General features: G+C 38.6%; 1 protein-coding gene across 1 annotated transcript; it reads right to left on the bottom strand.

The window, feature by feature from the left end:
- Nucleotides 1-9,261: 9,261 nt before the first annotated feature.
- Nucleotides 9,262-14,611, bottom strand: LOC147285565 (uncharacterized). Its single transcript, XM_086245058.1, has 8 exons — nt 12,278-14,611; nt 12,026-12,124; nt 11,784-11,933; nt 11,431-11,594; nt 10,576-10,723; nt 10,288-10,410; nt 10,096-10,183; nt 9,262-9,836 (listed from the first exon to the last, which is right to left on the bottom strand). The coding sequence occupies exons 1-8, from the start codon at nt 14,609-14,611 to the stop codon at nt 9,670-9,672; spliced, it is 3,273 nt and encodes a 1,090-aa protein (XP_086101184.1). The 3' UTR covers nt 9,262-9,669.
- Between the last annotated feature and the right edge of the window lie 248 nt (nt 14,612-14,859).

The raw sequence follows: 14,859 nt of genomic DNA on the forward strand, positions 1-14,859 counted from the left end.
TTGGAAAATGTAGATTGCTTTTACAAGGCGTTGTTACATTTATTAATGTGATTTGAGATAATTAATACATCAACTGTCATGTTATTAATTAAAATAGTAGAAAATAATTTTTTAAGGTAAAAAGTGAATTCATGACCTTTAAAAGACCAACAAGTACTCCTTGGCCAAAAAAAAAAAGACCAACAAGTACTTACAAACAAGGAATAATGAAATTTTGAAAATTTAGCCGAAATTTTCGTTTTTTTGAGGTCTCGAAATTTTATTACGGATACATTATTTTTCGGCATTATTTCGGCAAAATTTCGCTTAAATTTCGCTCGAAATTTCGAACTCAGAATATGTTTATTTTTGTAAAATTTCGCCAAATTTTGTCGAAATTTCGCCGAAATTTGGATGAAATTTTGGCCGAGCCACAAACTGAGATCTTTCCCCCAAACTCAGATCAGCCCCAAATCTTCCCCAAACTCAGATTTCTTTCTCACTTGGGAGTTGAGGCCGTGGAGGGAGGAAGAAAAGAAGGGAGGAATAGAAGAGGGGCTGGGTTTTCGATGGGTTTCAACGGCGGGGGGCGGTGGCAGAGGCGAGATGAGGGTGATGGTGGGCTGGTGATGGGGATGCCAAGAGAGAGAGAGTGAGAGAGTGAGAGAGTGAAAGAAAGAGAGAAGCACGGGGTGGAGTCTGTGGAGAGAAAGGGAAAGAAGAAAAAAAAAAAGGAAATAAAGGGGAAATGGGGAATGGAGGAGCTGGAGGCTGGAGCAGTTTTACTGTGAGACTGTGAGTTTTTTGATTGCTATCAAAATAAAGAGCAAGAGGCTAAAATCCCAAGGCTGCCGCATGTCAAGCCCAAGCAATGGTGATCGATCACCAACATCTTTCGTAAAGCCTTGTCGCCAATAATGGTTTATATTTATTGTTTTTTTTTTTTTTCTATAATGATTCCAAACTTCCAATAAACTTCTTCTTGATACAGTACAAGTGTGGCTGACTCCTCCAAACAAATATCTAGCCAAATTGAGTATGAATTATGAATAGTCATTATATTAGGGGTGGGTCGGTGTCGGTAACCGAACCGCCAGCCACATACCGTCAACCGACCGACAAGGGTCGAAATGGGCAAAACGCCAACCGCTGCCGCCACCGACTCTGTCGGTGAACCGACTGTCGGTGAAACCGCAAGTGACGGTCGTATCGGTTCGAAATGGATCCAAACTGACCAGCTTTCTGTTTGGGTGTAGCTGTGCTTGGTGTGGCTGTGCGATGGTTGCAGGACTTGCAGGTTGAAGAAGAAGAAGAAGCTGCAGCGGCATCTGAGGTTGTCCATCGCGGCGACGGCATCTGAGGTCGTCCATCGCAGCGGCGAGGTTGCAGCAGTCGAAGAAGAAAGGTCGTCCATCTCGGCGGCGAGGTTGCAGGTTGAAGAAGAAGAAGAAGTTGCTGCGCGCCAGAAACTAGGAGAGGAAAAAAAAGAGAAACCAGGAGAGGAGAAGAAGAAGAAGCTGCTTGCTGCCAGAAACCAAGAGAGAAGAAGAAGATGAAGAAGGGTCGGTCGGTGCGGTTTACCGACGATGTGGGGGTTTAGAAGCCGCCTCCGCCTCCGCCCCCTGTCGGATCGGTTAGAAAACCGCAACCAATGCGTCGGCTCTCGTCGGAGCGGTTTGTTGGCGGATCGATCGCGTCGATTTTCGGGTGCGGTTCGGTTATAGCGGTATTCCGACCCACCCCTACATTATATAGAACCAAAATATCTAGCTATTACAGCAATTTGGCAGTTGGACGCAATTGTGTGAGTGTGGGGTATCAAACAATATCAACCAAGTGTTTATTTACTTCACTAATTGGATATTATAAATTTATATATATATATTTGGGCTGAATGATATATAATAATATTCCAACATCCAATAAGGCAATATATAATATCTAATATTAGAGAGCTTGCCTATAGGCTCCTCACTATTAATATAGCAATGTGAGTGATATTGTCCTTCTTTTTTTTTTTTGTAAAAGATATTGCCCTTCTTTAATTTTAAGTATAAAATAAAAACAAATAATTTGGAAAACAATGAAAAGGAAAAAAAAAAAAAAAGGTTTAGGGTTGATTGAGATTTGGGGACTTTGGGCAATTGGAAAGAAAAAAAAAAATTTCAGATTTCATTTGGCCATTTTTGTGTTTCATTTAATTGTTTTTAACCCTTATATATTTATATATATAAAATAATTAAAAATATCCTAAAGGGCCTAAACAATAATATCCTATACGGCTATACCATATCTTAAACAATATAGAGAATAGATTATAGAGTATATAGGGTTTAGTCTATAAATTATAGAGTATAAAGAGTATTAAGGTATATAGAGTATATAGGGTTTAGTATTAGGATTTAGTCTGATTATAGAGTATAAAGAATATACTAATTTCATTTATTCATTATACTAATTTTATTTAACAATATTTGTCCAGCGCGCATTATATTTACCTTATATCATATGAAACTTACTATATAATTTGGTTTATTCAATATTTTTTATAAATGTAATAGATAATATGTTAAATAAATATATGGTCAAGTTTCATTCAAAATTTCCGTATTTTGTCTAATTTTATCGAAACCGAAATTTTAATCGAAATTTCCGCAAAAATTTTTGTCGAAATTTCTATCGAAAATTTACTCGAAACCGAAATTTTACTCTTTGCTTACAAATATTGAAGAAAAATGAAAAAGAAAAGCTAAGTTGTACCCAAAAAAAATTGTTGCCCTATGTACCTTTATCTACTACAATTTCTAACTTTCATAGTTCCATCAATGTGGTTTCAATATTTAGGGTAACATGTGGCAATAACGTTAGGGTGTAGAGTTTACCTCTATTCACAATGTGGATTTCTAAAGTTTTAATTTTTTTAATATTATATTGTTGTAATGTGCACCATTTATTAAGTTGACTGTTAGATTAATTCTAAAGTGATGACATGGCATGATTGGGACCCATTTTTTGATGACAAAACAGGGTGGAGGCAATCTTAGTTGGTGACATTGGAGAAAAAAATCCTGAAAAGGATCCTATTTTTTAAAATGTTAAATTAAATTAAGCATAGAAATTGTAAAAAAAAAAAAAAGAACATAATAACATAAAGGTGTGAGTGTTACAAATGAAATTTCAATTTCTTCAAAGAAAGGGGCCGAATTAGAATTTTGTGAACATATACGCTACGGCCTAAAGCAAATTGTTATCTACAAAAAATTTGATCAAATGTGTACAAGAAATTAATTTGAGCTGGAGCCAAACATGACATCTACTTTTCAGTCTTTTCTAATGGTTGCTGCTCTGTTGATTAAGTGAACGTCAAATTTAAAATAAGAAGTCATCTATTACATTAGGCTGTTTGTCTTGACTCTTGTGCATTGGATCATTTCCAATACCAACTGCTATGCAGTCAGCAGCGCAGTTAATGCTGTTTGCTCTTGTACGGACGTTGGGTCCCACCAACAAGTCGTTCTCTTCCTCTCTGAAATAAGGTTGCGCGTTTGGCAAAAAAAAAAAAAGAGTCTCTCTCACCAATGTCCTCTCAAAATGGAGGGAAAGAAGAAAGGATTTGTGTTCATCTCCAGTGAATTGAACGGTTGGGATTGAGTTGAGGGGGCTACACGGCTAGGTTAGGAAAAGAAAGATGCGGTTTCTTTCACATTTTGGGATATAAAATCCCTGTAACGATGAAAATTGAAACTAAAGATATCATATCTTTGCATTCAATGCTTTCTCCTCTCTGCTATTACATTAGGAATAAAACTTGCCTGCACTCCCTGTTTCACCAGCTGGCATTCCTCTCTCTCTATCTCTCTCATCTCTCTCTTTCTCTCTCTCTCTTTTTTTTCTCTCTTATGACACCACATGTCCCCCTAACACGGGGCAGGCAAGTTCTTCTCCTACATTAGGCTGTTTGTCTTGACTCTTGTGCATTGGATCATTTCCAATATCAACTGCTATGCAGTTAGCAGCGCGGTTTGTGCTGTTTGCTTTTGTACGGACGTTGGGTCCCACCAACAAGTCGTGAGAAGAACTTGCCTTCCCCCGTGTTAGGGGGACAGGTGGTGTCACAAAAGAGAAAAAAAACAGAGAGAGAAAGAGAGGAGAGAGATAGAGAGAGAGGGATGCCAGATGGTGAAACAGGGGGTGCAGGCAAGTTTTATTCACAAGTCGTTCTCTTCCTTTCTGAAATAAGGTTGCGCAAAAAACTGCTTTTGGTAGTCATTTGTCGTTTGCAAATGAATGAATAGTGGTGGTGGCGCTTTTGTTGGTTAAGGCTATGCTAACATGCACCGTTTGCTATATGGCCTTCTGCGCACGGTACTGAGTGCTGTCCATGGCGTATCAATTTTATGGGATCTCAACATCCGATCAGGTGTTCAATTGCTTATTTCAGAAATAAAAACTCAATATTGCGGAACAACATATTTAAATTGCTAAAACCGAGCAACTGAGCGTAGACATTACATATATATAGAACAAAACAGACACTAATCGGAAATGCAGAAATAAAATATACGATTATGAACACAATTTAGCAACAAAGCATATTAGAAAATAAAATCATTACTTACCATTCTAATAGCAAAGTTATTGAATATAAGTTTTTTTTTTTTTTTTTTTAAGTTATCGATATAAGCATAACTTTTCAGTTGTCATTATTTGAATTTAAAGGAATATTGTTGTTCCTTTTTCTTTGGGCTTCGGCCCCCATTGTACAAAAAAAGAAAAAAAAAAAGGAATATTGTTGTTGTTTAACGAATCAAATCACTGGCTAGTGTACTCAAATCTTAAATTTTTGGTATACTTGAGGTCAAAATGAGAGATCAAGAAGTTCGAACTATGGGGTACATATTTACTACCACTAGAGTTACAAAAATGTCGCTTCCTTTATTGAATTCAAAGTTGCAATTACACAGCTGGCAGATTGGTATATCAATCACAAGGTTGAGATTTTCTCTGTATGTAGTTGTATTTTATTTTAGGTAAGAAAAATGTAAGTTATTTAACAAAAAATTTGAAAACTCAAATGGATAACTTAATATAGAATTTGATTTTATTTGTATCAACTCGTCAAATTTTTGTGGTCAACTTAGAAAATTACATCAAATAGATGTGAAATTTCGAATTAATGAACTGATATGATCTGCCATGCTTGAAGCCTAATGCAGTCAAAGAAGGCCATGTATTTATGAAAGGTCTATCCTCTCACATGCATTAAATCCAAAACCAATATTCTCTCTCTCTTTCTCTAAAGTGCTTTAGGCTCATATACAGAGGAGTAGAGAAAAACAACTAATTAATATTGTAAATTGTGTCATAATTTTATGCAAAAGAGACTAAGGTGCAGAAATTACAGAAAACAGACTAATTAAAGTGCAAAAGTTACACAAAACAGACATTAAAGTGCAGAAATTACATCAAACAACAAGAAGAGGCTAGAGTGCGAAAAACATCAAACCAGACAGACCGACTGAAGTGGCGATAAGATTTGAGGTACGAATCGGAAGAAGAGGACGCCTAAGAGGATCCTGGGAGTCTCCTTCTCTGCGAGTCTCCTCCTGCTCCGATCCTTGGTCTGGATCTGGCAGGGAAGTGCATATCGCGAGAATGAAGCCAAGAGCAACAACATGGTGGTGCTTCATAACTATTTGATCCCATAGCTGTGTTAGACCTTCACTGATAGTTATTCCCAACGCGCCGGCAAAGTCGAAAGCTAAAATAGACATTCCCATCGTCTGGGCTGTGGTCAAATCAAATGACCATGCTTCTCTTAGCAGGGATATAGCCCCGCGCGCAGTAGAACCAACAACAAGAAGCACAAACATAAGCATATGAGGATTCGGCGTTGCTTTACCAGTGAGTTCGACTAGTACAAGGCTTGGTAGTGTTGCAAGCATCAAAAAGACGGCACCCTTATATTTTGCTAGAAGGGTCTTGGGCACCAAAAGTGCTGCAAGCATTTCAGCACACAGCCCTCCGTAGATACCAAAATAGACAAGACCATCTGATACTTGTAAAAACATCAATAAAAGTAGATCCAAGTGCAAAATCAACATTACCGGGGGTACTGCTTTGAACTGGAGCAATATGCTCTCGGATGACCCCTAGAGCAAAACTGCAATATCTGGAGCTTTGAACTGTTGGAACCCATTTCTCTGTGACCAAAACCCCAAAAGAGCCGAAAGGGTCCAAGACTAAGATAACCATTCCTATAGTCTGTTGGCTCCGTGGGTTCGTCCTCTATCTCTGGAGCGACCGGGCAAGTTTCGGCAACTTTGTAGCTCGGTGTTTGTTTCTGAGGGATGAAGCCGCTGCGCCTGGGAAACGTGAGATTTTTCGGGTGAATCATCTGTTTTTCACTTCATTCCATGGTGGTGGTGAAATGAGAGAGATGTTCTGGGTTCATTCCATAGTTGCCACTTTCTGGGGAGCATGCATCATCTACGCTCGAGATCTACTTAAAGCTGTTCCGTTCCTTGCAGATATACTGAAGCAAAGCATGGAAAGGCACATGCAAATGAATCGAGCATGCCTGTTGAGAGTGCCGCGGCGGCAGGTCTCGAGAACGGGAACAGCTTTGAGTAGATCTTGAGCGTAGATGATGCATGCTCCCCAGAAGTGGCAACTATCGAATGAACCCAGAACATCTCTCCCATTTCACCACCACCATGGAATGAAGTGAAAAACAGATGATTCACCCGAAAAATCCCACGTTTCCCAGGCGCAGCAGCTTCATCCCTCAGAAACAAACACCGAGCTACAAAGTTGCCAAAACTTGTCCGGTTGCTCCAGAGATCAAGGACGAACCCACGGAGCCTCTCCTCACGTATAGATTGGCCACTGAAGCCACTAACACAGTCGCCACAACGTTCTCAGTGAGCGCATCCAACAGTAACACTAGAGTCTCAGATTCGCACTTAGGGCGTATGAGTTTGCTCTTAATACAATCGCAAATCAATCGCTGGACCAAAAAAATGGCTGTCAAAATATGACATTGAATACACGCTTGCCATTTTTGACAGAGATGGAGCCGAGATCGAGAGATTGTCGGAGATTATTTGGTAGTGTTTATCTAAAAGGGAGGGCCGCCTCGATCTTAGGGTTTCCTTCGCTTAAGTTGCTGTGTCTGAAAGGCCTTTTACAAGTATCCCAAGGCAAATGCTGACGTGGCTGGCTAGGGCACAGACAATTTCACATTTTTTTTTTTCTTTGTTCAATTATCGGTAGTTCAATTGCATTAATTAGGGGTGGGCACGGTGCGGTTCAGCTCAATTCACCCTGAGAACCATGCACCGCGCCAGAAGTATTCTATCGGTGTGGTTCGGTGTTGTGTACTGGACAAAGTGGGAAAAAACCAAACCAAACCAAACCATTGCAAGGACGGTTTGGTTCGGTGCAACGTGCACGGTTTTGGGTTCAAAAGTTTGGGCCTAAGTCCAATTATTTTGTTGGTACTCACATTTGATTTTTTAATTTTTTGGCCACACAATTGGGTTTTTGAACTACCATTCTACCAATTAAACAAATACAAATACAACTTTGAACTTTGTTTAACTTGCTTAGTACTTAAAATTTTAAAATAAATCCAACCTGCTTAAGTTATAAGTTATAACTATATATAAGATTATATATAACTACTATAGAGTAATGAGTATAGCATATATATAACTATATACTACTATAGTATATACTAGTATACTACTATAACTATATATTACTTATATAGTTATATATAACTACTGTAGTATGTATACAACTATATACTAAGTTACTAACTATATAGTTATATACTAAGTTTATATATAACTATATATACATAAAACATTATTATATAAACTATAGACTATAGAGTATATAGAAATAGAATATACTAATTTTATTATATAAGATATAACTAAAATTATATACTAAAACATTATTATATATATAGAATATTAAACTCATAGGGTTATATAAAATATATTTTAGGGTCTAAAAAAAAATGTATAAAAATGTATACAATGTGTACAAAAATGTATAAAATGTGCATAAAAATATATAATTATATTTTTTAAAAATTACATGGTGCGGTTCAGGTTGGTTCGGGCAAAGTGAGCATGAAATCGGAACCGGAACCGTTCATATACGGTTTGGTTCGATTTTGTTTACGATGTTGACTTTTTTGATCAACTCGGTGTATTTTCGATTTTTATTCGGTTGATTTAGTTCGGTGTTTCGGTGCGTCGGTTATTATGCCCACCCCTAGCATTAATTAGCTTTAACTTTTAAGGACTTCCCATGCACAATAAGACAAATCATAAGTGGGTTTCCATGCACATTTGAGGAAATAAAGTTTTGAGTTGATCACAACTCCAAGATCTATCTGGCCAATTATAATGGAACTTTCTCCCGATTATCTTATTATGTGTGCTTTCAAGTCTTACTAAAAATAAATGAAATTTACTTTGAAAAAGTAATAAATCATTTAAATCCCATTACTTTGTCTTATTAGTCCAGACAAAGGAGTAATTTTGTTAAGTATACAAAAAGAGTTATTTCAATTTTAGAATTCAAAATAACACTGCTTAGCCACCAAAATAAGGAACTGAGCTTCTTCAAATTTCACCAAATAATAATCATGAAATTATAATGTAACATACGATGTTTAAGGTAGCAACACAAGGCACCCCTTAAACAAATGAACTGAGAAGGTTGGTCCTAAAACCAGGGACAAAAGAGTGACCCAATAATCAATATGCTAGCAAGAGACAAAAGGATGGTCCTAAAATTAGGGACTAAGCCTTTTTAAATTTATGGCATTGGATAGGTGGAGAAATAATTGGGTATCACTATAACACAGACACGTAAAATTTAAATTGTCTATATTCTTGGGATTATAGTTGCAACCAAATATTTATTATTATGTTATTAGATTTTATTATTTGTTTAAACTATTGGCTTCCACTTCTGATTAATACGTATTCTCTTCCGGGCATCACATACGAGTACTCTCATGCAGCCTACCCCTCCTTATATATGCCATCAATTCTGGACTGAACCCCCCACCTCTGACCTCTCGTTCCCTATCCCAGCAATATACGTAACATACATAAAACCACAGCGCTTTGTTCTTCCAACACTGAAAAAAGCCCTATCTTTTGCTTGATGAACAAGCCCATAATGTTGTTTGCTGCCAAATGAGGTTAAAGAGGGAAAAGAATATACAGTATCTATTGATCTATACAACAGTACGTGCATGACCATGACCATTAGAAGCCTTGACAAAAATATTACAAATTAAGCCACAATCAAAGTCTTACCTGTTCGGCTGTTCCTACCTTATTGACAAGTTTTCAGGACAATCCAACTATTGAAGCTCTTTCCTTCACTAACTTCAGCCTCTGTCTATATGCTACCCTATTATAGCCTATTACATACAGGCGATTGCAAAAATAACACCTACCTTGACTAACTCTACGGGAAGATCGATCCTCTTTAGATTGCACATGATGATAGTGGACGGCAAAATTTAACCATGTCTCAGCATGTGCACTTCCTGGTGCTCCCAAACTATTTACACAAAGAAGACCTATAGTTGCTAATACAAGAGAGAGGGGGGAGGGAGAGAGATGCAGTTCAACATGTGGCTCAGCTTCGCTGTTGTCACTTGATGTTCATGGCAGCTGACATTGCACGTAGTTCCTTTGCAATTTCTGAGAAGGGGGGCCTAGAGTGAGGATCAGATGACCAGCATCTCTCCATCAATGATCTCCATGTTGGATCGCACCAGCTTGGGATTTCAGGTCGGAGGTTGGCTTTGATTATACCAGCTGAAAACATCACAAGAAATTTTGATCATCCATAAACAGTAAAACAAGTTAGTGGTACTACTTTCATCTGATAACCTATAAGGAATATATACATATATAGAAGTAACAATTAATCACAAAAGATGACAAATCATAGGGGATGTTATCATGAAGACATGTATCTAAGATCTGCATGAACTCTCCCTAGTATTCCCAATTAAGAGTTGAAATGGGATTTATAAAGATATTCAATTAAGTGGATAAGGAAATTGATCATTACCTATTATTGCCTCTGAGCGCATGTTGGCATAGGGTTCCTCCCCAGTCAAGAGTTCCCACATCACAATTCCAAACGAGTACACATCAACCTACATATAAGTACAAAAGAAGTCATTGAAAATCAGTAAAGTGATTAACGAAAGATATTAAAAAAAAAAAAAATTTTGATCATTTAAGAGTGACCATCCTTTACCTTTTCTGTCACCAAATTGTTCTTGCTGTTCAAAAGCTCTGGAGCCATCCATGGTATGGTACCTCGTACTCCACCAGAAACGAGTGTCCTCTGCTTGATTTTTGATAAGCCCAGATCACCAATCTGAATACATTGAGGCGAAATTTCAAATTCATAAGGAGGGAAAAACAGAAGTATATGGAGGCAATGGTATTCTTGTTGATTGTCATGCACCAGCCATAAATGACGAGAAATAAAGTAGAAGAAATTCTAATAAAAAACACCAAAACTTCTTCTCATGGTGGATACCTTGCAAACTGGCCGTTGAGGGTCCCTCATATTCACAAGGAAGTTATGTGACTTCAAATCAAAATGGACAATGCTTTTCTCATGAAGATATTCCATACCAAAAGCTGCATCCATTGCTATTATAAGCCTCTTCCGACGATCAATAGTTCTGTAAATCAGAAATGGAACATGAGGAAATGATTCTCCTGCACTAGTCCCTATTCATTACAAGGTCTATGAGAATGTATGGGAAAATAAAAAGGGAGGGAGGGGGGGGATGACTAAAGATAAGAGAGTCAGAATATGCACCACAATTTCAGAATTGTAGTTGTATAAGAAGAGCAACTACAAATTAGTGCCACACTCAATTGACAGCATACTGCCCATGCTCTTACCAATTCAAGATGCAGGACTTTCAAACTACATTCATCAAACAACTGAAGTGAAATTTGTACTTCAATATATGATAGACCCTGGTACACACACTGACACAACATGTATCTTGTCATTTTTTTCATGACTATACAAAGAATTCAAATCATTTGTTACCATCTTGCATTTTAAATGTTCTGGATTATCTCCAGACTAATATTAAAGATTGGTGCACTTACAATCATATTACTGCAACTGCCATATCCTTGGATTGTTTTACCACTACTGTACATGTTGCAAAGCTATGTAAAAAATAAAATTTAAGTTTAAATAACAATGAGCAAGCATGCCCTGTGTTGATATGTATAGACAACTACCAGGCATAAACTGTACAAGAAAGTAAAACAAAAATGAATCCTCAATTTGTATTATGCTCTACTGGCAGAATAAAAGAAGGATAAAACCTTATATCATGCTATGAAGACGAGATAGTATTTATCTTACCGATCTTTTCTTCGCAGAACTTGCTTTAAGGAGCCATTCACCATGTACTCTGTCACTGTTGCCAAATCTGTCACCGGTCCATCTGTCACTACCCCATAGAATGCCACAATATTTGGATGATGAAGCTGAGCTAGAATGTGAGCTTCCTTCCAAAAGTCAGCAAGCTGCAGAGAAGTAAAAAGAAAGAATTAACACATAACATGCAGGTAAATAATTCACCAATATAATAGTGATAACAACCTAGAGATTTTTTCTCTCCTCACTTTCTTTCTTTCTACTCCAGCAAGCATGAAAATCAGATAACTACTTCATTCGTAAGAAGTGATTAACAAACAGAAATATAATATAATTACCAATCGATCCTCCAGTGTGCCTTCAGTAAAGCAACTCGGCTTAATCTTTTTTATGGCAACATCAGAGCCCTTCCATTTCCCATAGTAAACAGTTCCATATGTGCCCGAACCAAGTTCTTTTATGAACTCAAGGTCAGAATTTTTTATAGTCTGCATAACAAGGTAGAAACAAGCATTCAATCTTATATTCCATTCAGTCTCCACAGGCTTATGAAGCAGAATTGTCTATGTTCCAAAGTTACCTGCAGCTCTCGAGTGGCTAGATGAGTATAATACGCAGTCAGGTCACTGGAGGTTCCACCAATTACTTTAGGGCCTCGAAGACTTTCTCCATTGTTGGCCTAAGAAAACAGAATCATAAGTCAAAGCTGAGGGAAGATTACTTCCAATAGTAAAATAGTAAATCCACTAAAAAAATATAGCAGATTTTTTTTCTCTTCTTCTGATTTCTTATTTCTTGGGAGAATGAGATAAAATGTTTTACAAGTAATTACCTTTTCATCAATGCTTAAAGTAGATGGATGGTCCTGTTGAACCTCCTCATTATGCGCACTATCCTTCTCTGCCTTCGCTGAAGTCTGGAAATAAGGAGTATATGCAGCTACATTTGATTCATCAACTTGAGGGCCTGAGATAAATTGTCCTTCATCCATGAGATCTATAGGCTTTGATTGACGTTTTAGCTCGGAATCAGGAGAATCAACAGTACTAGCATGAGATGCTTCTTTGGATGATGACAGTGAAAGGTTACACAAAGAAATTTTCACTGAAGCTGTTACTCCACTATGTGAACCTTGTATTTCATTAGTGCCACTCTCATAATTGCTTAAAGAGTTGATGACTGTTTCCCCATTAGGCAACTTATTATCGCATGCCAATCCAATTTCAATGCTACATCCCACACCGCTTGAATAGCCAGAGATGTTGGCAACCTTCCGAGAGTCTATCAGGCACGTATCCTTCTCAAGATCACAATGCATAGGCTCAGAATTTCTGGACACTCCATGAACATTTTCATATGAATACCGATATGGACCTTCACACTTCCCAAAATCATAACCAGTTAAGAGATCTTCCTGAGCATCCATTGTCCTCACAGGTGGCAATGAACTCCCAGTGGCATCAGAATTCAAGATAGATTGATCACCTACTCTAGTAAATGCACCATAGGAACCTAAACAATATTCCTTAGGATTGAAATTACTATGCTGTGAAGGTGCAGGGCCACTCTGTTTACCTTGTTTCTCATAACCATAATGGACATCAATCAAGGATATGTCTTTCATTGCATGCTCTGAATCCATCATTCTCACCCTTTCTTCCATTGCCTGCTCAGAAAAACCAGAACAATGCCTCCATGAATTCGGATGATATACTCTCATAGGTTGCCCCTGCTTTGCAATGTTCAAATTTGGCCTAAGCCCAGGGTACCATTTCCTTATTGGAAGCCTCCCATCCAATCTAACAGCTCGATGGTTCCCCATCTCAGCTATGTTGCTCTGATGGTTCCGAACATGGTATGGATAACACCGCTGATTTCTAGCATCATTCATACCAAATCTATGGCTACGAATGCTGCTATTTAAGCCACCCCACACCCTATCACCAGTATAAGAAGATTTCACAGGACACACAGTTCCAACCAAAGAATCACCACAAGAATGACAACTTAAAAGATTCTTTACGGAACCAAAATTGGCTTCCCAAGGCATAATGTTCTCTCTGTTCAGATTGCTAGCCATTCCAGTGTTTCCCAAATCCTGCTTAGCGTCACAACCATTACACATAAGTTTCATACCAGAAGCATTCAGTGATTTCGAACACTGTGTTGCTGCCACTGATTGACTATACATCCCAACCCCATTACACAAAACCTGACCAGACCTCCCTGAAAGACACTGCTTATAACTATTAGTTTCCACGCGCAAATTCCCATCTCTGGGATTCAATGGATGGGACTTAGATGCTGAAAAATTCACTAGATTACCACAATTCCCAACTCTGTTCTCTAACAAGTCCCCTCTTTTACACTGGTCCTCAAAACCCCGATTCATGACAGCTCTGCTCATTAAGACTTGCTGTTCAGGGCCTAAATCTATAAGAGGGCGTTCATATGACTCACACTTTTGGTTCTCAAAGCAACCAATTTCCATATCACCCTCATTAGCACCAAAACCCAAACCACGGGAAAAACCTCGAACTAAAGCCGATTGCTTTGCTAACAATTGCTGTTTCAACACCATCTTTCTCAGCGATTCATCACAATACCGCACAGCCCCTAAGTTTTTACCCACCACCTTATCATCTACCTGAGCTCCACATAAACGGTGGTGAGTCTCAATATTTTGGCTCTCACACTCAAACCCATTACTAAAGTTGGCTGCTTTCACGCAATTCACATAAACATTAACATTACCGTTGTCATTGCTACAAACAAAGACCCAGAGCCTCGCGGGCTTACCGTAGAGCTCGAGCTTGTCGTACTCGTCGATCATGAACCGAACGTCGTCGTCTGAGGCGATGAGGACGAGAGGGGTGGTGTCGGAGTCGGAGTCGGAGCCGGAGTTGGAGCCCAATCCGGGAAGCTGGTATTTGAGGGTGAATGAAAGAATGTTGGGGCAAAGATCCGAAATCTTTGATCGGAGCTTCGAGAACCCGATGCTCCGGTCCACGGACACGATTCTGGCTTCGCCGCCAACGTAGCGGAGCTTCCCAGAAGGTGGTCTGGGTTGGAATGCGCCATTGAAGCTGCAGACCAGCTTGAGCTTCTTGGGTTGGTTGGTGGGCCTTTTGCGACGAGAGAGAGGTGGTTCTTTCATGGATGTCATAAGGGAGAGAGAGAGTCCGAGACTCGAGAGTGAATCTTGGGGTGTTGAGAGACAGACTGTGTGTGAGAGAGAGTTTATGGACTGTCACAGGAGTTAAGTTTTGCCCTTCGAGTTGGTTGAATTTTCAAGGTTGACACTCCCTTCAAGTGTGTATGTTGTCTAATCAATCTCTCTAATGGTAATGGTTGAAGTCTTGGAGAGGTAACTTGAGGCTGTGTGTCTGCCTGTGATTCCTAAATTTGCAATAT

This window comes from Dryas octopetala, chromosome 5, assembly GCF_963921425.1.
Source record: "Dryas octopetala chromosome 5, drDryOcto1.1, whole genome shotgun sequence".
Lineage (NCBI taxonomy): Eukaryota > Viridiplantae > Streptophyta > Magnoliopsida > Rosales > Rosaceae > Dryas > Dryas octopetala.